The sequence below is a fragment of the Sphaeramia orbicularis genome, chromosome 8, assembly GCF_902148855.1.
Source record: "Sphaeramia orbicularis chromosome 8, fSphaOr1.1, whole genome shotgun sequence".
Lineage (NCBI taxonomy): Eukaryota > Metazoa > Chordata > Actinopteri > Kurtiformes > Apogonidae > Sphaeramia > Sphaeramia orbicularis.
The window spans coordinates 20,516,394-20,543,355 of NC_043964.1; the positions used below are offsets into that span (position 1 = coordinate 20,516,394).

The following is a 26,962-nucleotide window of genomic DNA, read 5'->3' on the forward strand; positions in this document are numbered from 1 at the left end:
TTAAACCAGCTCTTTCCATTTTATTAACAGAGGTGCACAATTACTGACTGTGGTGAAGTGAATCCCATCCTTCTGTGCTACACCCTTCTACATATGACATCATTACAAATTTTAACTTAAATATGTAAATCAACACAAAGGAAAACAGAAATCAGTAACACCAACACCATCGCACAATGTTGCATTTTTACAAAAACATCCACCTCCAGATTCCCCTTCATACTGATCAAAGATGAAACGTATTCCCTTTGGACTTGGTAGCTCAGCCTGCGTCATTATACATGAAGTCTGTGTGTGAAATCAAACAGATGAGCTGCTCTGAGTGTAAGAAGCGGACAAAGGGACAACATGGATACGAGGCTCACATTCACTCATTTCACACCAATTAATCATCATCGCGACGGATTTCATTTATGATGATTAGTAGTAGAAACACTACTACATATATAGACGATACACGTTTCATAAAAGTAAATTACTGCATAAATTATATTAAACTAAATAATACAAGTAAAACAAAAAATGTCACTAAGACGAGATACACGACAGATAATGCTATTTTTTCGGGGGAATGAACAAACGGGGATTTCCGAGAAGATTTTTTTTAATTTTAGATATTGATTCTAAATTCTTTTAAAACAAACCGGCAGAGAAACGTCTTCAACAGCACCAACAGGTTGTCAAAAGACGAGGCGCGGTAGACTTCATTTTATTCTTCGAACCTTCCGTCCAAGATGCTTTCGAATGTGAAGGGAAGGAACTTGAATCCCTGTCCGGAGTAAAACTTGTTTTGGAACTCCACCCTGTAAAAAGATAACAACGGTTTAGTCGGAGCGTCATGTTTAGGAATCGCCACAAACGGACCTGATATCGGTGAGAAACTGGAGCTCGTGACCCCTGTCCTCCATTCCACAGCCCACCTGCACCCACTCATGTCTGCGCCCACGCTTCTGGAGCTGGTCCGAGGGTCACCTAAGCCTCCCCCCGCCCCCGGAAAAACGATGAGGCTCTATTTTTAAAAGGCAGACGCTAAGTGACGGCTGGGCGACCTTTAGCCGACGACCCATAAATACCTGCTGTTCTGTAGTGGATGTGGTGCAGAACTGGAGCAGGGCTGTCAGAATTTACTGGAACATCAGACTGATTTTAAAATGTCTGCACAATTACACTGGAAAAAATCTAAATCTTTCCAAGTGTATTTTTGCCATTTCTAGTCAAAATATCTCGTTGCACTTAAAACTAGAAACGCACTCGGAGAGCCAAGACCTCCGCCAAGGCAGTTCAGTGTTCCCCCGCCCCCCCCTCCAATTTTTTTAAAATCATTTTAATCATTTGTTCCATTTTGATGAAAATTTCATCAAACCCCACCCCCACCCCCCCCACCCCAATCACCACCAAAATTTAAAAATTTGTTCCTTGTGCCAGTATCAACATTTCCTGAAAATTTCAACAAAATCCTTCCATAACTTTTTGAGTTATCTTGCTAACAGACAGACAAAAAAAATCTCCCCCCGCCCCCCGATCACCACCAAATTTTAAATCATTTGTTCCTTGTGCCAGTATCAACATTTTACTGAAAATTTCATCAAAATCCCCCCTCCCTCCCCCCGATCACCACCATAATTTAATCATTTGTTCCTTGTGCCAGTATCAACATTTCCTGAAAATTTCATCAAAACCCTTCCATAACTTTTTGAGTTATCTTGCTAACAGACAAACAAACAAATAGACAGACACAGACAGACAGACAAACCCTGATGAAAACATAACCTCCTCGCCGGAGGTAAAAAATCTGCCAATAGAACAAGTGAAAATTATCTTGATAAGATTTCTTGAAATAAGATTTTCAAGATCTATTGTCTAAAAATACATTCTTATATCTCACTGAAAAGTTACTCTTTAGGTGATTATGTCTTATTTTAAGTGTGATGAGATATTTTGACTAGAAATGAGAAAAATACACTTGGTAAGATTTGGATTTTTCCAGTGCATGTCCCACCCCTGTTTTCTGCACTGGTAAAAAGACCGAGCTCAAGCCAAGTAAATACACGAGCCTCCAACAGTGACTGCATTGTTCCCAGGTGCGTAATATCATTTGGACAGTAAAAAAAGGGGTTGATTTATGGGACTCTCTACCCACTCACCTGAAACTGGAGACGATGCAAATGCTTTTAACAGAGGGCTTAAAGCAAACCAACAGTGCTTACATGTATAGACACGGACAGTTTTTACTATTTTTATTACTACTATTATTGTTGTTGTTGTTGTTGTGATCATAAATTGTGCTTGTTTTGTTTCTTATTGTTGACACGCTTTGGGACGGTGTCAATGTACTTGTGATGTCCATATCAGATAAAATAAATTAAATTTAGATTGTGTATATTTACTCTATGTAACTTCCTGCACATTTTCTCAGTTGTATGTTTGATTGCATTTGTGGCTCAAAGCTGTCGTTTGCACAGATATATTTATATTCTCGAATCGAAAACCTGTGACTATTTGCTGCATCTGAAAAGCCACACAGACCACCTCTGCACCTGTAGCTTCTCTTCCTTCACTTACTTTACTGCACATTAAAACATATTTTTTTGAACTGAAAGCTAAATTACATGACTCCATTATAAAGAAACAGAGAGATGACATTTGTGCATTTGTTCATTTACAAAAGTCTTGCTGGGAAACATCCCTCCCAAATCACATCCTTGTTGTGATTACCTTTGTAGTCTTCTTGGTTTTTACCCCATTTTTAGGAACTGCCCTAAGTTTATAGACTCCAACTAAATAGAACTTTTTTTATTTTTAATTTTATTGAGTGACGTAAGACAGAACATGACAAGTGAAGGACAACTTACTAGCATTACATACAGACAAGACAAGACAGAGACAGACAAGCAGGGACTCATAACATTTTAACACTTTGAAGGTGTTGAAGGCGTTATGTGTCTGTGGATGTGTGCGTATAAATAAACCTCAAAAAGATGTCACAGTTATTGCGCTGAGAGTATCAAATAGAAACAACAAATTAAATTACATAATAAACTAAATGGAGCTTTGAACATAGCACATTAAAACTGAACACTCCGGTCCTCTTTGGTGGATTTATTTTTTATTTATTAACAATAACTATTCTAATTCATGAGCTTGTGTTTCATGTCATTGTCACTCAATATCTTTGCAAATGACAATAAGCCCTCAATTATACTTGAGTATTAATGACGAAACATAATGCCGGTGATAAAAATTATTAAAAATTTAGCAAATTAATTTTTTAAAAAGTAATGAACAGCTCCCCACACCACCACCAGTGTTAAATCATCCTGTACCTTGAAGGCCAGACTCTGTCAACAGAAGTCAATCTGCTAATCTGTAGGCTACTTTACAGTGTAGAATAAGCAAAGCAATCTGTTGTTGTTTTTCATCTAAAATAGTTGTGATGGTTGTTTCACCTCATCAGTCCACTCTACCTGTTCTACTATCAGTTACCAGTGGCAGTAGATGTGTTTACAATTTATCTGAATATCTAGGAAGGTACAGAAAACAGCTGATCAATCATGTGAGCTGTAATGTTCCCTCCACTGCGATTTATACAAAGACCATGTTTCCATTTCGTGGGTAGTCAGAGGGACGCGACTCTTCTTCCCCAGTCCTTGTATTTGAAAAGGTGCTTGAGCAGTGAAACCATGTTCATTTTCTCAAGGGGAACTGAAGTCATTACATCAAATCGCTTGAACTGCTGCAGTTCTATCGGGTAAAAGCTACAGTTCCACACAGAAACAGGCTGACCGAAGGCAAAGTGAAAATATTCTAAATACCATACTTTGTTCACCTGATCTGATGGGTAGAAGAACTACATTCACGGAAAAAAATATTAGACCATCCTTGTTTTCTTCAGTTTCTTGTTCATTTTAATGCCTGGTACAACTAAAGGTACATTTGTTTGGACAAAAAATAATGATAACAACAAACATAGCTCATAAGAGTTTAATTTCAGAGCTGATATCTATCCATTTTCCATGTTTTCTTGATAATAACCAAAAGTTCTTACATCAGTATCTATGGCATTGTACTGCCAAAAACAGTGTTTTTAGACATTCCATGTTTTCTTTTCTGTCTGTTTTAGTCACATGATACACACAGGAGTTAGTACTTGATTGCATAACCATTGTTTTTGATGACTTTTGATGGTCTAATAATTTTTTCCGTGACTGTATAAAGTACACTGCAAAAATAAATTTTTTTTATCAAGTGTACTTTTCTCATTTGTTTTTTTAAAAATGTATTTCTTTGAATTTTGACTCACAGTGCATAGGTTTAGGTTTTTCTCATTTCTAGTCAAAATATCTCATCACACTTAAAATAAGACATAATCACCTCAAGAGTAACTTTTCAGTGAGATATAAAAACATGATTTTAGACTATGTTTCTTGAAAATCTTATTTCAAGAAATCTTACCAAGATCATTTTCACTTGTTCCACTGGCAGATTTTTTTTTGGTTAATTCAAGATTTTTTTTTGCTTAATTCAAGCAAAAAAAGTTCTTGTATCTCACTTACAGGTGATTATGTGTTATTTTAAGTGTGATGAGATATTTTGACTACAAATGAGAAAAATACACTTGGTAAGATTTAGATTTTTTCCAGTGTACATTCTGCTGATGACCCTGTTCACTCAGCCAGTCCTCTCAGACCCTAAAACGCCTCATGATATTGTGTTGCACTCCATTTTTCTCTGTCCTGGTGTCACTCAGCAGCTCCTGTCCACACCAGCCTCCTCAGACCCGATCTCTTCCATTTAAAAACTTGTAAAAATCATAAAGTGGACGGAGTTCAGAGGCTCAGAACAGGGTACCATTACACTTTAAGGTTCCCATAGTGTCTTATCCACAGTAATAGTTAAATATTTCTCCATCTGGCAGTCGAATGAGATCGGAAAACTTCGGTTCCTCTTCCCTCGTGCAGTTATAGAAGATCCAATATGACGGTCTGGTGTTTTATAATTAGTCTCCATGTGTTTGATAGTGACTATCCCTGAAGGCCATTTAGTGAAAGTTGAGTCACAGAGTACTCCAGCGTAGAGGACAATTATAGTGAAGAAAAGCTGCGACAGGCCTGCTTTGTAAACGTGCCAGTGAATTTTAAAACCGGACTGACATTTAAGCAAATCCAGACAAAGACATTAATGAGCAGACAACAAAGGCTCATCCACGCCATACCAAGGAGTCACAGACCGTTGGGCACTGCGCTCATGCAACAGAAATGGAAGTCACAAAGCTGACCAGACCCAAACTTGTTCCAGGACGCAAGCCAGGAAAGAGAAACGGCTGCTGGGAAGCCATAATCTGTTAATCTCAAACTGTCTCAGACACGCCCCCCCCCCGGTGGCGGCTGGTGATAAACACGATGAGACGAGGTACGAGAATATCAACACAGCAGCGGCCAGTTGTAAATCCATCAACGGAGCCGGACTTCTGACCTGTCAATCAGCTTGTATTTTGCATCTGACATATCGCAAGCATCTCCCGTTTTATTATTTTAATCTACTCTGAGTATTTAGTTTAATGCCGCTTAATGAGGTGCCTGTTGTTACGCAGGGCTGTATGACAGATAAAGTTAAGGACGTTCTGTCACCTCTAATTTTTTTTTGTGATTGATTATTTGACTCTCAATTAGACTGAAATCCCTGCGCAGTTGCTGTCACTTCTGTTTATTCTGTCAGATGAAGCGTAATTATACAAGCACAACAGCTTAAAAATCAGAAGTGGCATCAAAAATTTAAAAAAAAAAAAAAAAAGGAAAATATGAACAGTTTTCTAATGAACTGCACTGTATTATGAGAGTACAGAGAAGAGGAAGAGATGAACTGAAAGGTGTAACAGGCTGAAAATGGACAGTGACATCTGGATGTTCTCAAAATCCACGTGGGTGTGCAGGAAGCAACATATCACAGCGCGGCCTCAAGTTACGCAAGCTGGCGCCAATCGAACAGGACATATACACCGATCAGCGGTAATAATATTGATTAATTCAGTACAATGGTACCCTTCAGTGTAAAAGGTACCATGGCTGATCGGTGCGTATATCAACATTAAATTAAACACAATTTAAAAACAGGGAGGAGAGATATGTCAAGCCTTTGAGATCTGATTTTGCTGAGATGAATGCATGAATGTGAACCCAAAAATCCTCTGAAGGAAATATGTTTTTGTGTTTTTATTTATCTTTATTTATACATTGATTCTTTACTTTGAGATCCTGTATGCCAGGACCATGATGAGCTGCTGTACATGTTTTTGTTTTGTTTTTTTACACCCACTCTCTGGATGTGCATAGATTTGTGTATTTGTTTGTTTTTTCAATGTATGAAAAAAAAAATCAGAATTCTTTCAATAAAAAGAGAATTAAAAAAATAATAATAAAATTAAAAAAAAAAAAAAATTAAAAACATGAAGGAGTGTGAATTAGCCATTTTTATTTTTTTGATGTATTCATTTATGTGGGAAATTACGCTCCAGTAATTTTTATTATTTGGGTAATTGGAAGTCAAAGCCCTGTGACTGATTTATAGATATACCCTGACACTGAACAGCATAAAGAGAAACACAAATGTTTATGGTTATGTGGGTTATCTGCTTAGAATCAGTGTAAATTGCATGATGTTTGTTATTATCAATTCTTTTCTGCTGTAAAAAACATGACCCAGGTTTTCACTTTATTGTTAATTTCAGTGAGAATCATTCACTTATACTGGCCAGCAGATGGAGCTATAACTCAGTAGATAACAGCAGTTGTGAGTCTTTCATTTTTTGGTCATTTTAAAGAACATGGAGAAAAAGTGCAGATATTTATGAATACCAGAATAGATGCTCACTGGTCACAGAGGCAGGTTGTTATTTTATCCAAATGCAAAACAGGATTAGATTGTATAAAAATGAAAAATACTATCAAAACTTGAACTTACCAGTGCAGTCGTAGTGCATGCAGGAAGGCAGACAGTCCTTCCATGATAAGAAGAATGGCAATAGTGAGAACAGCAAAGAAGAAAAAGACTATAGAGAGGAGGATGAAGCCTCCAAGGCTGCGACTGCTGAGGCCGATTCGCATCACCATGGACCACAGCACCTCCGACAACTCTGTCAATGATAAAAAAAAAAAACCCACGACAGATGTTAAACTTGAAGAAGCTGCAAATCACTCATGCATGTGTCCTTCTCTCTTCTATCTTTTATTTCTGTCTAAACCAAAAAGATCTTCATCGTCTTCAGGCTGGTCAGAACTCTGCTGCAAGGCTTTACACCCCCACCAGGAAGAAGAGTACACATCGCATCGATTTTAGCAGAACTACACTGGCTCCCAGTTCTTTTTAGGATGAATTTTTAACATTTTAGTTCTTACTTTTAAATCTTTAAAGGAGTGATATTTTGCTTTTTAAAATGGAATTATACATTTTAAAACATTTCCCTGTAGTCCACATAAACTGTAAATGCTATGCTTGGGTCTGAATTCTTCATTAATTCAACTTCACAGGTCCATCTTCAACCCTATTTCTGACTAATGACACCAGAAAGGTCGTTTTGAGCACTGGCCCTTTAAATGCAAAATGAGCCACTTCATGCCCCACTCCCTCCAGGTTGTTGGCTGTGCTGCTCTGTCCCGTTCAGCCACTTGTGTTCGTTAATACAACCAAGAACTGAAATTTTAGGTAATCAGCTCGAAGTTTGGACATATTTTCAGTTTTTACTAGAACCACTGCTGCTGACAAATAATTATGCCTTATTTGGAGAAATGTTAGTCGGAAGTCTTGATCTTACATGTGCAAATGACGTAACTACTTAAAACATGGTAAATGTATCAAATTAAGCAGGAATTAAAACGGGTTGTAGAAATCCACTTGATTTTTGCTAGAATGAATATAAAGATAGCTTTGCAGCACCTGGAGGGTTCAAACTCAAACTTTTTGAACTATTAGGGTTCCCAAACACACAAATAAATGTACCAAAGACTAATAAAAGTGGGTTTAACAAAATATGACCCCTTTAAATACAGACCGAATCTTTTAACAAACAACTGAAGACCTTCTTGTTAAGACAGGCTTTTAGTTAGGGGTGGGTTTTATATTTTTATGCCTGTGTCTGTATGTAGCTGTGTGGTTTTTTTGCCTATGTATTTTACTTCTGATTTTATTGTAAAGCACTGTGTGTAATCCTTCTGCAAAAAGCGCAATATAAACAAGTGGTTCCAGGCACAACAAACCCTGCCCGTCGAACGTATTATAGCTTATTTTGGCATGAATCCAGCTAATGTCATCATGTCTATGTGTGTGCTGATGTCAGTATATCAATTGCCTCTATACATGTGCCAAGTTTGAAGTAAATTGAAACAAAATTGATGTTTTTATAGACGTGAAATTTCGCCCATTATAAGTAAATGGGACAAGATAAAAGATTGAAAAAATTCATAAAAAATTTGAACTTTGACCTACTTTTCCCAAAATGTTATGGCATCTATTTTGGGTCACTGGCAATCTATAAACCAAATCTGGTACGAATTTAACCAATAGTTTTGTTGCTACAGATGTGAAATTTCACCTATTATAAGTAAATGGGGAAAAAAAAAAAGATTTAAAAAAATGTATACAAAAGTGAAACTTTGACCTACTTTTCCCAAAATGTATTGACATCTACTCTGAGTCACTGCCAATCTATAAACCCAATTTGGTATGAATTCAACCAATAGTTTTGCTGCTAGTGTCAACAAGCAAAGAAACAAACAAACCAAATCAAAAAACAAAACCTCTTGCCTCCCCTTGAGTGGGCAGAGTAATAAACTTTATTATTATTATAATACATGTGTGTATTTATGTCTGAAACAGTGTGACTTACGTGCATGAGCCAGACTGAGGGCCCAGAGTCTCAGATAGGAGGCAGTGTTGGAGATACAGCCCAGGCAGTACTCTATGGTGTGGATTGCCTGGTTCACTGCCACGTCACCGAAATTAAACTGTGGGACAGAGACACGTTAATGTGACTGTGTGTGATCTTGAGTAACAGCGGCTCTAGTGTACTACGGCTCCTGAGGTCCACATAGAGAGGAGTCTGAATTATTCTGGGATTATAATCGATCACGAAATCCATTTGCAATAGCGCAGCCGTCTCCCCCCGAATCAGAAGAAGAGGCATCGAGTTGTCAGGACCCTGTGAACCCACACTGAATTATCTTCCCTGCTGATACCTCATGCAAGAAAGCAATAGCCTATAATTCGTCACGGCCACTGTCTGAGGAAAACCCTGCCACCCATGTTTCAACAAGACAGTCCTGAAACATAATTGCTCTGACACCAACTAACACATACAGTACATCCACACACACGTAGAGGGCTAAAAGCAGGAGGCGTTGGCTGGCAGCAGATGGTGCAGGGACTAACGAAGCCAAGGGAGACAGAACTGATAGACATGCACTTTGCCAGGAGGGGACAGTTTCAGGGTGAAGATGCAGTATGAGCTCCTGTCCTACCTCTTCCTCCTCGCGGGCCTTGAAAGCAGGTGACAAAAGGCAACGCTTGGTTATTGACAACACACACACGCACACAGATGGACCGACAAGACATGAGTAAACAGGAAAGTAACAAGGAAAAAAAAAAAAACAGTTACTCACTTCAAAAGACTAGAAAGACTCATTCAACATTCTGCACAGCTGTACATTAAAAAGGAAACTAAATGATGGAATTTCCACATTTCCTCAAATAATGTCTGGAGTTGTCTTTTAGCTCGGCTGCAGAAGGTTAACAGACTTTTATTTGAAGCAGGCTTGTGTTCATTTATTTCCAAATTCTCTGTGTTTGAAGTATAATTGCTCATATTTTACCGTGAAACCTCATCTTGGCCTGCACCTGTTTCCCTGTTTGAATTACGCAGTTAAGACAAACTCAACATTTCCTGTAAACGGTCCAAATTAAAATCCCTCGTAGTGTTTCAACAAACAGACAAAAGCCAACGATCGCAAAACTTTCTTGGCAGAGGTAAAATCGGCCAGATGGAGATTAAAGGGTAAAAAAAGAAAGTAGAGTGGAGGCAACAAACTAGTTCAGTCAAACTCTGTAACTGAAACGTTATAATAACACTTTAGATGAGGAATCCAAAACAGGGTCAAAACACGGTATGCGAAATCTCTCTGACGGGATATTTTAGAGACAATCTGACAGATTAGTGTTGCTAAATGACCCACATTTTAACCTTTAAATTAATTTTTGCTTTAGTTGGACCATAAGGGATTATCCAAAACAAGGAGCTACTTTATATTGAAATAAATGTTGGAATGGCAATCAATTAAAGTTCGCTCTCTGACAGGACATTACTGTGCTTTGACCCAACAACAAAGTGTCAAAAATAGTGTGATTAAAATGCTCAATTTCTTACAAAGCAGTTCATCCTGCTGTGTATTTTAATTGAGGAAATACAGATGCACATTTTTGTTTTTTTTTAATTTTTACATGGAGGTTGTTTTTAGTTTTATAGTGCCAAAGCTTTGCAGGATGTACCACAAAACACACAGAGGAAACAACTTATAAAAGGACATTTGTTAACTGATAAAATACTGGTACTAAATTTCATTCACAGGGTGGAATTCTAACTTCACTAACGTATTCAGGAAACAAGACTTTCATCTATAATTGATCATTTTCAGTACGTTGAAAAGAAACTGGAGGGACGGGTTTCTATTTTCAGGTGAATTATTTAAGGATGTGAGCAGATCAAATAACCGACTCCGACTTGTTCAGCCAGTCGGTGAAAATGCCACCAGGCAGACAAACATTGACATGACCGTGCATCTTTTACCTCCGGCTCCTCCTCCGAGTGCTGCGAGAGCTGATCATGCTGGATGATTTCAGCCTCGTCCTCCGTGGGTCCGTTGCCCACCCTGATACCCCCAAAGTTTTGTGTGCCCTGTCACAAAAGAAAAACACAGTGATAAACTCAGAGGGCAGCAGCAATGCGTTATGATGTCTTCAATAGTAGAGCAAAGATGAATTACATTGATTAGTCATGGTTAGGGATCGGAATTCAGAACCTATGAGCTCAATTCCTTAGAATCATGCTTAACCTTCATCCTACCAAGCGGGGTCATTTATGACCCCAGACGTTGTTTCATGCGTGTCATTGTGTGTTAAACTGAAACATTTATTCATGGTTTCAGGAGTTTGTTCCTTGGTGTCATCCGGTGTTTGTATTGTAAAAAGTTTTGGATCATCACATCAACTGAACTTGTTATGATGGACTGAGTGTCCAGGGTCATGGATGACCCCAACATTTTTTTCCCAAATTGGCAGTATGTGTCTGATGACACATATGTTTTCTAACATACTTACCTGTAATAATCTATCTGTAACATGATATTCTTTTCCTTTACAGTGAAAAATGGCTTTGAGAGGTAGACCTGCTCGATATACTGCTGCACAAGCATTTGTCAGATTAGTTGTTTGTTGATTGTTCCATTGACCATTTCACAATAAACAAAACGTATTTTTATACTTTGGTTACATTGCTGCAAACTAACTATTTGACTAAGTGACATATCGTGACAATTTTTTTCAATTCATACTGAATTGCATCCAAAATAAGACTGGGGTCATAAAAGACCCCACTTGGTAAGTTTTGGATGTAAACTGTCACGGTAGGATGAAGGTTAATGATTCCTCTTATCAACGTCATCATGTCAAATAAATTACCCATCATTTCTGTATTTTTGTTTAGTATCCTCTAAAGTACGGCTGTATTTCACCAGTAAAGATGAAACTAGGGCCATTTATAACAGTACCAGAGTTTATCAGAGTTTCCATTATGACAAAGGGGGAAATACCTAAAAACATGTATGGACATTTAACCACAGCATCTAATTAAACAGCACCAATATAACGTCTTTGCTTAGCTGCTTAGAAAAGTGGACTCTGGAGGCAGAGCATCCTCTGCTGCAGCCACTAACGTTAAACCTCTCTGGGTTCTATTAATACTGTTAATGTTAGCATCATTTCACTGTGTCAACCTGCTTTCACTATTGTTTATGAATAATCTCCATGTCCTATATGTGGGTGCTGCTATGAAACTGGTCACTAAAAGCAGGACATGGGGGCTAAAAATTCAAACCAGATGTAGACTAATGTTATGTAACAAGTTTGGAAGCACTTTAGGTCTATTTTAAAATAAATATTTACTGAGATAAAAGAGAAAATATTTTTCAGATAAAACACATTTTTATATTATTTTTATACAAAAATGCACATGTAACATGTAAAAAGGACATGAAAATTATGCACTACTCTTTTTTCGAATATCTTTTTATTCTTTCAGGTATATTTTAGGAATCTAACTAATTATGCAAGGCAGTGTTTCACAAAAATGACCACTGTTGAAAAATCACTTGCGATTTCTGTGTTTAAATGAGCAGGTTCTGCATGTAACATGAGTGGACACAATGGGTTACACATGAAACCTGGAATTAGACTGCCGATTCATGAAAAACCTGCATGTCTGGATTAGAAAAACCACTAGGATCCTTAAATTTAACAGTGTCTTTATTAATAGTGATATATAAGACCATTTCAAGCCATGTTTTCCAGATCAAATGCACTGACACCTTGGTAGCTTTTCATGTCCCAACTTGGGTCCTATTTTTAGCCCCAATATTTGATTAAAAATTCATTAATTTTAGGAGTGCTCAGAGCAAGAGTGTAATCTTTTTTTGCATTTATCTGAGGTCATCATTAGGTACATCCTGGGGGGAAAATATGTCTAAATTTCTCTTTTATTATTGGGTCTAAAAAGCTGGCAAAGTGCCAGGTACCACAATGAGCCCAGTTTCATAGAAGCACCCATTTACATTTAGATGACAACAAGGCTACAGCAGGTAGCTCTCACATTCCTTTAACCACCCCTTTATGGGTTTTGTTTGAATCTAATGGAAAATGTTAGTGCATATGTGACATTAGAGTTAAAGCAAACAAAACCAATTGTTTATTCCCTAATCCAATGAGAACTGAGAGGGGATCAAATCAATAGGTGATAATTGATAATGGAATAGTAATCGCTAAATTCTTATCCATTCCCATCCCTAGTCATGTTTGCAGGTTTTCTTGGACTTACCAGGTTTTTACGCCACAAATACTGCCTCCGCATAACCAGAGTCTTCACTATTAACATACAAGGAACACACGCCAAGGCGATTAGCACCAACAGTGACTGCAAGGCCGCCTACATATTCAAGAGAAAAGAAAGGAAGGAAACCAGGTTAAGGTCGCTGTGGCTTCTTTTGAGAAAAAGGATGAGTGAGAGTGACTGTATCTAACCTGTCCTCTGTAGAGAGGTTGGATAGTGGGATCACTGTAGTTGAAGAGGAACATGTTAATGAAGGCTATGAGGAGACTGGGAGCATGCCTAGATGTGCGAGCATCATAGGAGAGCCACTTATAGAAGACAAGGATTACTAGGTATCCAAACAGACTGGACATGAAGATGATCTCGGGGATAAATCCCAAGTAGATGTTCAGCGGTTTATTGAAATACCTGAGGAGAGAATACAAAGTGTAAGAAACCACACGATGCACACAGAAGTAAAAGATATGTAGATCTATATTTGGACAGTATCTCACAGATGGTTGAAGAGACTGAGAGTGACTCCAAACAGCATGTGGATGACTCCCAGGATTACAGACATCTTCATCTTGAAGGAATTCAGGAATGTCAGCTTGTTGGTGGCAATGTTCCATATCTTGGAAAAAGCAGGGTCAAAGATGAGTGAGTTTTAAGATGATCAATACGGACTGTCCTTCAATTTTAACTATGATAACCTTTGTTAAATAGCATGTTTATGGTAGCATTATTTTAATAGAAACCATCAAAACATGAGTAGCATTGGCAGATGTGATAAAAATGATCATTTGTACAACAATTTTGCCTTCTGTGTAATGTATATTGACAAAGCTCTGTGTAATGTATATTGACAAAGCCCACATGTGGAATAATTTGACAAATTTGTGACACTGATGGTTTTAATCAGTCTAGGTTTTCAAAATTTAATGAATTATTTTCACAATATAAGCTATGTCTTTGTATTTGAGGTCAACGGACCTCAAATTAAAACCTCTTAAGTCTCTTAACTTACAATACCATATCAATAAGACTAGTATCGATAAAATCTTTACAATACCAATCCCTACTTATGAACCAGAAGTACATTTACTCGTTGCTAATTTCTTGGACATGACTTGTATATGGTGATTACTTTAACACTGCACATTAGGGGCTGACCAAGGGAAGGTTAACATCTAGATCAAAAAATTCATTTATAATCACCTTTTGAAGACTTTTATATTGTGAAAGTACATTGCTTCTAGTGTCCAGCAGAAGTTTTATTTTTTACAAAAATGTGTTAAAAATAATTAGATGGTATTATATTCAGCATAAATTTATGTTTGCATTCTTTGTCCTTCAGTGCAATTCAAAGCATATCTTTGATCCTACTCTATTGGACCTGTATTATACTTACGATAATTTGTAAGGTCAATTTAAAAACCTTTTGCTACTCTTTTTACAGTGGTTACAAATATCTAATAAATTGAGATAAATATATGTTAATGTATTTAATTTGTTTATTAAGATATTTGACTTTGAAGATATTATATAGGCAATGTATTTACTAATATGCTGAATAAACATTTGACACTTGTAATTATTCTCCTTTGTCCATCTGTTACGAAACACTTAGCAAAACTCTTGCTATTTTATGCCCTTATACACTGAAAAAATATAAACTTTTTACTGTTTTACAAAACAGACACCCTAAAGGACCAACAGTAAAGATTTTACAGTTTTATGAAATTTGGAACCGCACTTTAAGGTAGGTTTTAAAGTGGTTAAAAACACATGGTAATTTTCTGTCCATCTGTTACCGTGAGGTTTTTACTATTTTTAAGCCACAAAATTTTGTGAAACTTTTTTTTTCAATCACACATCTAAAAGTGCTAATTATTCCCTGCAAAATGAGGTAGCATTCATCTTTCTACCATAAACAGTTGTCAAAGGGCAAAAACAAATCTAGTAAGGCTGTCCAGCTGTTACTGCTTGGCCAGCCCCATTTAGCAACAGTACTAATAATTAAATAAAACTAGGTTTAGGTTTAAATTTAGTCAGTCATCATCCATAATACAGATTATACAATCAATGAGGTTGATTTTAAGTCAACCAACTGAGTTTTGTTGAGACTGAACAGGTTTAGGCAGAAGCTAAATGTTTATATACGCCTCGCCTACATTCATATCAAAATCAGTATTAAACTACTGTTTAGAGGGTTATGATAATATAATTGACAATTTAAGTAAAATAGTCACCGGATCAATGCCAATGGGGTAGGGCCCTTGGAATACTCCATCTATTGCAGGGTCCAACTGCAGAACTCGACTGCCGTTCAGTGTCTCAAACCTGAACAGAATCAAGGCAAGGCAAGGCAGGTTTATTTAAATAGCACATTTCATGTACAAGACAATTCAAAGTGCTTTACATAAAACATTAAAAGCATCACAGCAAAAGCAATAAAAAATATAGGCATGAGAAAAACAAATAAACAAACCAAAACAAAATTAGGTAAAAAGAAAAAACATAAACAGATACAAAAAAAAAAAGAAGATAAGCAGAAAAAACAGATAAAAACTTTAAGCTAAAAAGAATAAAAACTCTATTCAAATGCAGCTGAGAACAGGTGGGTCTTTAATCTGGATTTAAATAAACTGAGTGTTTCAGCTGATCTGAGGTTTTCTGGGAGTTTGTTCCAGACATGTGGAGCATAGAAGCTAAACGCAGCATCTCCATGTCTGGTTCTGACTCTGGGAACTGACAACAGACCGGATCCAGATGACCTGAGGGGTCTGGTGGGTTCATACTGGGTCAGGAGGTCACTGATGTATTTTGGTCCTAAACCAGGGGTCACCAAACCTGGTCCTCGAGGGCCGGAATCCTGCATGTTTTAGATGTATCCCTCTTCCAACACACCTGATTCAAATGATAAGCCTATCATCAAGCTCTGCAGAAGCCTGATAACGACCATCACGTGTGCTGGAAGAGGGAAACCTCTAAAACATGCACGATACTGGCCTTCAAGGACCAGGATTGGTGACCCCTGTCCTAAACCATTCAGAGCTTTATAGACCAGCAACAGAACTTTAAAGTCTATCCTCTGACGGACAGGCAGCCAGTGTAAGGACCTCAGAATTGGACTAATGTGATGAATGACTAATGAATCACAACACAAATGAGCATTCTGATGAGTTGCCGCGGTGTCCTAAAGCATCCCTGACACTTACGTCCAGTTTCCTCCGACTCGAGGGTTAAACATGGGCCTGACGCTCCATCCAGAGCCGAACACATTGAGAGACTTGGAGAAGCAGTCGTTATAAATGATGCCCGTGTAGACTGAGAAAACTCCCATCAGCAGGATTATGTAGCGTCCTGCGAACACCATGCTGAACATCTGCCATAAAACAAACACTTGGAGTGAAGCGTCATTGAGATTTCACCCGTTTCAGCTGAAACAAGTCAACAAGTCAAGCTGTATCATTTATGGCCGTGAATCTTAAGTGCGGGGGGGCTGACGAGGGGGCTGTGAGGGGGTTCATACCTCGTTATCATTCTTCTGGGCCATTAGCCTGCTCTCCCTCAACACAAGGTACAGGGCCGCACAGGTCATGAGCACCCCGTGGCCCAGGTCACCGAACATGACCGCAAATAGGAAGGGGAAGGTGATGATGGTGTATGGCGCTGAAGACAAAGGAGGAGGGGGTGGTGTGGCGGGTGAGACAATGAGTGAAACATGTCATAATACACAGAGTGTTTATACAGGATGATAATGATGATGAAACAGGCTGAGGCTGGATACCAGAGCCAGCTGGGTAAACAGACGCCTTCAAAGATGAATGGAATAACCAGAGCGAGGTGTGACGCCTGCTTACCTGGGTTTATCTCCCGGTAGCTGCCGATCCCATAGGCATCGACGATGTTTTGAAAACCCGAGGTGAACTTGTTTGTCTTGTTGTAAGTGGGCGGGGTCTGCTTAGTCTGCATTCTATTGAGGATGGAAGGCACAGTGGAGCCGCTTTTCTCCTGAGGTGGAGAACACAAAGCAGTTAGACCAGGGCTGTCAAACTCATTTTAGTTCAGGGGCCACATTAAGCCTAATCCGTTCTAAAGTGGGCCAGACCAGTAAAATAATATAAATAATAGGATAAGAACTTATAAATAATGTCAACACCAAAGTTTTCTCTATGTTTTTGAGTGAAAAAAGTAAAATTCCGTAATCTACGAATATCTACGAACTGTACTTGAACATAACATGAACAAATACAAACGACCTGAAAATTCTTAAGAAAAATAAGTGCAATTTTAACAATATTACACCTTAGTTTATCATTTATACATGTGCATCACAGCGTACGGATCACAGTGGAGCTACAAATACACAAAACATTTAGTAACAGGCAGAATATTGGTACAATTCTACATACGTCTCTTAAGAAATTTCATATTGTTCATATTTGTCCAGGTTATTCACATTTTTTATAAAAGGATAGTCTGTAAATATAAACATTTTTGTGTAATTTTAATTTTTTTTACACTGAAAAAAAAAAAAGACAAAAATTTGCATTTTTCATTATTTATAAGTTATGATTGTTTTTTACTGGTTCTGACCCACTTCAGATTGAATTGACCTAAAATGATTTTCACATCCTTGATTGTTAATATCTTCATTATAATTTTTGCATTTCACAAATACAGCCGAGGGGCCGGATTGAAACCTCTGGTAGTCCGGTTTTGGCCCCCGGGCCGCATGTTTGACACCTGTGAGTTAGACGTTAATAAACCTTCCTGTAACAAGTCCTCGTCTAAGAGCAACTGATAAGGCGACGTACATGACACAATAACCATCTGCTTTATACACATATTCTATTCTATTGCATACTTTAAGACCATGGGACATCTCAATACAAATATGATGTTTATCATATAACTAGATACAGATGCTTTTATGTTGTAATTATGTCATATTCTGAATTAACGGTCACAAGATTTGAGTTACTGAAGGTACAAAGGCTGTTTCTGAATGACTTTCTAAACTATACAAGTCAATATTCAGTTCTGTATTTCAAAGGAAACAGCTAACCTACTTAGACATTCAATCAGATACTGACAACATGCTGTGTTTCTGCGGTTATGAATGAATGCTGTAACATTAGTGTGACTCATTAGGTGATATAGTGCTATTTCCCATAAACAGAGTTTTTTTAGTCATATCACTTGACTTGCGTGGTACTTGCTGATACAGATTGACACTAAACACCTGATGGAGTTACAGATGCAGAGCGTGCCTTACATAGACGTCAGTATACACCGTACTTCTTACCATTCTTTTGATAACAGCAGGCTCCGTCTGACCTTCACTCTAAAGCCCAATGGTAAACACTCCAAATGGTGTGAAAGAACCTCTTCTTATAGAATTGTTATTCATTTTATATTTTCGGGGCAATAATCAGTGAACATTTCTAGATAGTCTCTTTTCATTTATCAATATCTGGAAATTATTAAAAATAAAACTGCATATATTGGATAATTGTGTTTATAAGTAAAATAATATGGTTGGAAACTGCATTTTACTTTGTTTCACTCTTAGTTAGCTTGATTCTCACCCACAATTACACGTGATTCCTTGTCTATTAACTACCACAGCCTGCAACGAGCAATTGTGGGAGTTTGTTTTACCATACTTTCCGGACTATAAGCCGCTACTTTTTTCTCGTTTTGAACCCTGCGGCTTAGACAGCGATGCAGCTCGAGTATAGAGTTATATGGGCTAATGGCCACCAGGGGGTGCTCTAGCAGGAAGCGCAAAAGTGAGACAGACAGGTGGAAGAGGTGATGCGGAGAGGAGAAGTTTTAATCTTAACTTTTAACAATCATTTTGCGTGTCATGCACAAACTCTCATCATGGAAAACACATGAAGAAATGCATATTTTGCAGCTTTTAAGTTAAAAGCAATCGATGTGTCTGTAAAGAGGGGAATAGTGCTGCTGCACGGAAGTGCCACTGAGCAACAACGGAAGAGAGACGTAGAAGGTGTGTGACGGAGCCTTTGCGGATGTTCAACTCCAACACTGAAGAAGACGACTGCAGTGGTTTAATGAGCAGAAGGAAGATGAAGATAGAGATCAATGACTTTTCTGGTTTTTTTAACCAGCCGTGTTCCTGCCGTTTTACTGCCGTGTTCCAGGCACTGTTTGGAAAAAAGCAGTTAAGGTATGGAAATATACATTTAAATAATCTGTGTTTACCATCTTCCTGTGTAAATATCTCATGTCACAACGTGGACACCTGCGGCTTATAGTCAGGTGCACCTTATAGCCTGGAAAGTACAGTATATTTATTTAGGTTTATGGATTTGTGTTTTAATATTATAAGCCTGGAACTCATTTCAGGGTTCCTACAGTTTTCTATGAATTAAAATTTAAGACTTTTTAAGACCTTTTTAAGACTACTAAGAACAGAATTTAATGTCTATTTCACAGCCATACTGGCAAAAAATTTGTGGCACCTACAATTTAGGAAAATGTATTTATTTACACCAACGTCTTGATTCCCATCGATCCCAGTCATTTCTCACCGGGGGCTACAAAGTTAGCAATAACTGGTTCCTAATTTCATTATATATTGTCATGTTGGAACAGTTGGAACTCACGTTACTTTCTTTGCAGCTTGGACATTTAACAGACATATTTAAACATAATAAATCAAACAAGTTTATGGTAACATAACTTAAGACCTACCATATCAAATTTAATACATTTTAAAGACTTTTTTAAAGGTTTTGAATGCAGATTTGTAAATTCCAGACTTTTAAGACTGTCATTTGTTAACCTGTATGTTCTCTCCATAATCTTCAATATCCCTTCAGTGATGAAAAGTTTGGTGGTGTATCAGGATGTTATGTACAAAAAAAAAAAAAAAACACACTTTGGGACTGTTTGCAAAGCCGTTTTGTTTTAAACCACTTCACATGACACTGAACTTGTAAACTTGAACCACTTTCTAAGAAAAAAAAAATAAGGCTGAAAGTACTTTGGTGGAAAATATCCATTAAACATGAACCTCCTGGAGCTCAGTTACTCACCGTTCCCCTGCGAAGCGCAAACTGGATGGAGTCCAGGTCAGACACGGGACACCACACCTCGGCGATCAGACACTTCTGAGTCACATCGATGTTGCAGAGGTTCAGAGTGTGGTAGATGGCCTTCATCTTCCTCACTTTGATGAACCACACTCTGACCGTCTTGGCTGCAGCCTGCAGGACTCTCTGCCTGTGATCCTCAGTCTGGTTCAGCACCTTTGGAAGCAAACAAAGACCAGGAGAAGTGGTCAAAACAGATGGTTATGGACATAAATGGACAGATTAACAAGATTCTTGCAAAAACCGTGACAAGGCCAAAATATTAACGATTTAAATGACCCATCACAGAAGCGAGGGGTCATCATTTCTTCATACAAAAAAGTGAATCAAAGAAATCTTCAAATCTGGAACGTAAAGCTCTCAGTCAAGTCTCCATTGTTTAATACTCAAAAAAGGTGTTAGTTCTAAAATTGACTATCTTTTGTACTTTTGGCAGTTTTAGTAAACTGATAAAGGCTAAATAGTACAAAAATATAGTAAATTTCACAGTTATAATGGGTTAACATGCATATTTTCTGCCTTAATGGAGGTGAATTCATCCATAACAGATCAGAAATACAGTTCTTGTGGGTCATTTTTCTCAAGAAAAGGAAGGTGGTGTCAAATTTTATCCCTTATTGTATCTAGTTTTGTTAATAATGATTCTCACCATGATAATAAAGACTATCGTAATCAAATGCTAAAAAAAGCAGCAATGGATCGTACACCCCAAGATATTAATAGAAAGGCTTTACATTTACTGGCAAAGTCACCGAGCAGTAAGTCACATGTCGGAGGCGTTAGGCTGTTGAATCCATTAGTTTTACCCATGAGAGTTACAGGATATTCCCAGGTATGTTTGTATGACTCACATTTAATGCCAAGTCCCATGATCAGCAAATAGCAGGGATATGGAAGCCCTGTTCTGTCTGCCTACACACAGACTGGTCTGCTGTTCAGAGCCTTAATGGACCACAAATACGAGCTAATTCCAGTTCAATAGTTTGACGTTCTTTCACACCAATTGTACTATTCAGTTTTTGTGCCAATTTAGCTTAACACAGCATCGACCGAGAACCAGCGAGCCTCTCAAACCCGAGTCCTCCCAGCTATCAAGTAGTTCATAACTCAGTGACAAGTCAAGTGTCGACAACTAAACAACAGAGTGAGGAGCAAATATGACTGAAATGCAAATAAGAGGTAACGCCCACAAAGCCTGTTTAATGCCTGACTGATCCCAGGCCACTGACTGTAAAATTCACAGTCGCAACACAATCATGCAAATGTCAAGCTAGATGTATATTAACTTGGGGATATAAAAAAATAAAATAAAAAATCTTAAGCATTGGATCGGACACTCATATGACGACTCTGCACATCATCTACTGTCCTCAAACTCTCCTGTGTTTCTTTAGTTTTTCTGGGCTTTTACCAAGATGGTTGATACGTCTGATGGCAACACAACATATGACCAAAAAATGGCGAAAGTAAAAAAAAAACATAAACAAAACTTCCACTCTCTTTTTCTAACTGAGTTTTATGTCATGTCCTGCCTTCAGCACATTTTATCCACCTTCTAGATATATCTCCTTACTAAAACCAAACACAGTATTTCCAGTTCAGCAAGAGAACAAACAATAGATTATCTGCCGTTTTGTGTTGCATGAGTGAATGGGCAACTGGAGTTCTCTTAAGACAATGACTTCTTTGGGGCATTATGAAATATATTTCCTGATTATGTAAACTAAGCTGACTGGAGGGAAACAAAAAGACAGACGTGAGCAAATTTATTTCTGTGGAAGTAGTTGTTTTTCCAGTCCGTATATTCACCATTTGCAGGTCATCAATACGGGCATTTACTCCTGCAAGCATCTCCTTCCTCTCCTGGGGGGTTTCTGGACATGGATACAGAGTTGCTCTAAACCTGGAAAAAAAAAAAAAAAGAAATTACATACTGCACACACACACACACAAAAAAAATCTTACATTTTTTTAATGCAAGTTTGCTCTTTTACCCCTCACAGATCTTCTTGACTCTGTTCTTCAGCTGATCTCCCTGGAAGAAGATGATAAAGACAGACTTGTGGACCTGGTCACCCTGTGGAAACAAAAAAACAAACCGAGTATCAGCCATGTGTTACACGACTCACATACACTTCAGAATTCACGGTGTTTTAAGCCTTAAACAAGATATTCTAGTATTCTTTGTATAAGGTACTGAATGTCACATTTGTTGTTCAGAAGTACTGACTGTAGTCGGATCCTCCAGGGGATCTTCAATGTCCGCCTGCCTCAGGAACACATTTCCCCTGCAGACTCTCCACAGCATTCGCTCAAATGTGGGAATGCGTTCCCTGCCAATGACTCCAGCTACAAATCTGTAACGAATAAACAAGCAGAAAAGTCTTAAAAACTGAGAATGCTAACAAAATAAGAGAAAACAACATTTTTTATTCAGCGGCTTTATCAGATTTTAATTTACTGGAGCTGAAACATACAAAAAGTGATGTTTTTATTTTTGTTTTAAGGAGATAAGACAGGATACTGTGGGGTTTTTTTTTATGTTTTGGTACTATTGGTTACAGTAAATTTCTGAGTCGATTGGTATTTGTGACTGTAGACCGAGAGCGGATTCCTGTTTCAGGTCACTTGTGTTGCTTGACTAAGCTGGTCTTGTGTGTGGGAGGTTTTTGGCAAGTTCCAAAATCCTGCTTTCAGATACAGCAAATGCACTGAACTAAATCTTCCAAGGAACAGCTTTATCATTTGAACATAGGAAAGAGAATAACATCAAGCTCACCCCAGTCTGAGAGGAGCCGCTCGGTTCACCTCATTGGGGTCTAAGAGGATGGATGACTCCTCCAGTAAACTGGGGTCCTCCATCTGTAGGACAGTTAGTTATCAAATCATCAACAACAACATTATTGTTATAACCAGACATGACCTTTTTGAAACTTGCTTTCGTGATTGTCTGAAAAAAAAAAAAAAAGAGCTGGTGACTGTCTCCAGCACAGACAGTTAATCTGTTAATGGTTGAACAGCTATAGGTTTGGCTAAATGATTGACCTCAATCAAAGCTCATAACAGCTTGTAAAAGATGACGTAAAATGGAAATCAACTTAATGTTCCTTGTCAAAGCAATGAAGTGGAACTGAGGTCGGCCAAAGGTGGGTAGACCAGTCACTGCTTTGGCAAATGAATATTACAGAGAAATTCATGTGTGTAAAGAATTATTCTTATACAGCCATAGTATTTCCTGGTGTGAATAGCCAGTGGTAAAAGAGTTAAGGGTGTGTGAGCAACTATAAACAGTCACGAGTGCGAAAACCTTTTACCAAATCAAGCCTTGATAACTCTTATGCTGTGTGTGTCAGGAACGTATCAGCACAATCTGTTCACTAGAACAAACAGGAAATATTTGTCACTGACTCAGCACCCTTATCTTCTCACCCACACCAATAGTGAATAAATGCCTGACCTAAACATATGGTTTAATTATGTCTTGTATTTCATGTTCTTTAGGTATTGCAGCATAGGCTTGTTAACTGTTACAATATAATTCCTACTTCCCTTTCAGGCTTCTGTCAGTTTACATGGAAGACTTGACCACATTTTTTGGTACAGTTAAGCTGACCTCATCAAAAAACTGCTGTGTACGTCGCAAAATGTGCTTGAGTTCAGTCAGTTCCAGGAAGTTCTTTTTTAGCGCTTCTTGGTTGGTGTTGATTTCCTTCAGTTCATTTTCAAGCTTCTCAAATGTGGCCTGTGGTCACAGACAGACAGAGAAACCACTCATGAGATACAGGAGGCTTATGAAAAATAAAATTCACTGATCAATTTTTAAAAAGAGAGAAGACAGTCACCTCCAAGTCAATCATATCTCTTGGGAACGGTACTTCAGGGTTTTCTCCTGTGTCAACTATTGGGATGTTAGCCTTCTTTACTTCTTTCTCTACAAATCCTGCAAGGGAAATTTTTACTCTTGAAAAACATAGATAAAGACAGCTACGAGTGTAAACAGAGTCTTGCAATAAGCTTGTCATTCTCTCATTAAAAAGTGAATATTAAATAATTAAAGCCTGTTGTGGTATTGGAGACTAGCCCACATGATAGTGTTATGGCTTACTCAGTTTGCGATCCATCTCCTCGCATCGTCGCACCTCATTAACAAACTTCCGCTGGAACACATTTACATCAGGATTTAACTGGAAAAAAAGCAAGATGTTTTTAGCAAACTAGATAAAAATGCATCAGTTATACTTCCACAGATTCAGTTACATACACTTGAAATACACAAAATAAGCTACTTCCATAACATTTAGTGATGTATTAAAATTCCACTGAAAACCATACAATTAAAAGTTTTTTTTTTTTTTTAAATTTCATTTATGTTCTTTTAAGAAATTTTAAAAGACTGAGGAGGGATGGCAGTGTGTAATGTGATTAAAACCACTGATGCCCAGACATATTCAGTTGTAGCCCATCCTTCATTACTGCACAATGCTTTCCTCAGGACATGTCAGGAATGGGCTTTCTCATGCATGGAATGAGGGGTCAGCTGTGAGCACATGACAAACACAACGCAGAAAGCATGCACTTTCTCAGCTATGTTTGAGAATTGTGAAGCAGGTTTCAGCTGGAGAACAAATTACCAAACAAACAGCAGATTATCACGATCCAGGAAATTACAGGAACGGTGCAAGAGGACTTACATCACGGAACTGCACCATCCCAATCTCTCCCAGTTCACTGACACAACAGTAGGCAGCTTCTGACTGGAGGAAGAGCTGAGCCAGCGTCATCTCTTCACTTCTGAAGAGTTCCCCCATGTTGCTGAAGGAAGGAAGTGGACGCCTCGACGAGAAACTCTAGAAGCTAAACAATGGTCATTTCCATTAGTGCAGTGGTTCCCAACCTTTTTTGGCTCATGACCCCATTTTAACATCATAAATTTCTGCCGACCCCAGACATTCAAAGCTGAGATTTGATTTTTTTTTTTTTTGGCTAAAATTAATTTGTTTTTGATCATGTAATAGTTTGCTATACTATGTTGTAAATAAATGTTAATTTTAGATGACATTTAGTCTATATAATGTATATTATTATGGGCGGAGGCAGAAAAGCCAGGTGTAGATTACTGCACAAAGTGAGAATTTTATTTTTCCTTGGTCAGGATATGTACAGTCAGTCCAGCTTGGATTTACAAGACTGACAATTAATACTGAACAAACAAGAACTCAAACTATGAATTATGAAAGAGCTGCAGCATCTGAAACCGACCACAATGAACATTTGAAAGATAGACAGTACCACAGTGCTTCAGTTTCAGCTTTAGTTTGTCATGTCTTTTATGTATTGGGATTGTCTCTTTCAACTCACCATATATTTTTTTATCAGTAAGTGTTTTTTGTTTTTTTTTCATCAATTACTAGAAATTTCAGGTGACCCCATTTGAATTCCAGGCAATCCCACGTGGGGTCCCGACCCCAAGGTTGAAAAACACTGCATTAGTGACATTTTGATATCGAGTAACTAAATAAGAGATCACTGTATTAAAGCACAAAGCATATGACAAGTGCATGACACTTTGGTGTAAGATCACTAATGAATTCATCAGGTGTGTGTTAATTTCACACAAGTATGAGACAATGGCATGAGCCCAAAGAAAATAAATGCCCCCAAGCCTGATCCCATGATTGGTCTAAGAATGTAGTTCTGCTACATAGTTGTCTCTTGAAATAAAGTAGAATAACTAGATGCATTGCAAATTTGAGTATTGAGCACACGTTGTACGCAACCTGATTGGAGTTTTCTATCATATCTGTCGTTTTATACTTTAAGTTATCTAAAGGGCTGAGGATATCTTCAAGCTAAACAGCACAACCTCCAACTGTAAAAGACCACACAGAGCTTATCTGTGGATTATGAGGAAGCATGTGACCTGCAGCTCCTGAAAGTCTTAATACTCACACAACCACATCAAAGCTGCACATTCAGATACACATTCAACGCTTTTATACACAACATAAGCGTGCACCATGAAATCAAACAAAAAAAATACACTGTTTGAAAAGATGGATTAATTCTAGGAGCAACTCACGACGTCTCCCCACAGCTCTACCTGTCAAAGCTGGATATGTCAGAAAGCTAATGGCTACAAATACACCAGACACTAAACTATTGCAGGTACCACATCATCGATCCAATACACTAAAATAGCACCACTAACGACATTAACGAAAATAGAGTTTAGGCTAGCAAGCTAACATAAACTTTGCTTCATAATATCGCTTGACGGTGCTAAACGAATTAGCAGAAGTTATTTCACGTGTAATGGTAAGACACAAAACAGACAACTAACCATAGAAAGGAAACCGGTGAAGTTGCTGACATTAGTCGGTTAACTTCGATAACAGTTAGCTAACCTGCCTCGGTTTGTAAATTCAATTATGTCAGGCTAAAGATGAAGCTAATGTAACTAGCGCACCTGTTGCTCAGTGTTTAAATCAACAATACAGTAGGTACAATCATTAAAAGTATTATATGTCTTATCACTAATTAACATAACTCATCTGCATGATATTTTTCTTGCTGTTAAAGGGAATCCTACCTCTGGACGGTCCCACTTTCCTCTTTGCTGTTTGTTGTGGACTCTCCGGTTCTGTAAACGGAGCCCGACCTTTCAAAGATGAAGTATCGCGTTAAGATAAGTCAACGCTCTGGGACG

At 37.9% G+C, this 26,962-nt stretch overlaps 1 protein-coding gene across 3 annotated transcripts; it reads right to left on the reverse strand.

The window, feature by feature from the left end:
- Window positions 1-26,962, reverse strand: atp6v0a1a (ATPase H+ transporting V0 subunit a1a). 3 transcript variants are annotated; one of them, XM_030140987.1, is made up of 22 exons: window positions 26,846-26,962; window positions 24,948-25,110; window positions 24,362-24,440; window positions 24,099-24,196; window positions 23,870-23,998; window positions 23,036-23,118; window positions 22,487-22,613; window positions 22,251-22,333; window positions 22,066-22,159; window positions 20,200-20,412; window positions 16,990-17,140; window positions 16,659-16,798; window positions 16,345-16,511; window positions 15,376-15,466; window positions 13,639-13,757; window positions 13,336-13,552; window positions 13,133-13,240; window positions 10,832-10,939; window positions 9,510-9,527; window positions 8,879-8,996; window positions 6,958-7,129; window positions 1-803 (listed from the first exon to the last, which is right to left on the reverse strand). In XM_030140987.1, the coding sequence occupies exons 2-22, from the start codon at window positions 25,062-25,064 to the stop codon at window positions 710-712; spliced, it is 2,526 nt and encodes an 841-aa protein (XP_029996847.1). In that variant the 5' UTR covers window positions 25,065-25,110; window positions 26,846-26,962; the 3' UTR covers window positions 1-709. The 3 variants fall into 3 exon arrangements, with proteins under 3 accessions (XP_029996847.1, XP_029996846.1, XP_029996848.1); XM_030140986.1 differs by having other exon boundaries at window positions 9,510-9,554; XM_030140988.1 differs by lacking the exon at window positions 9,510-9,527.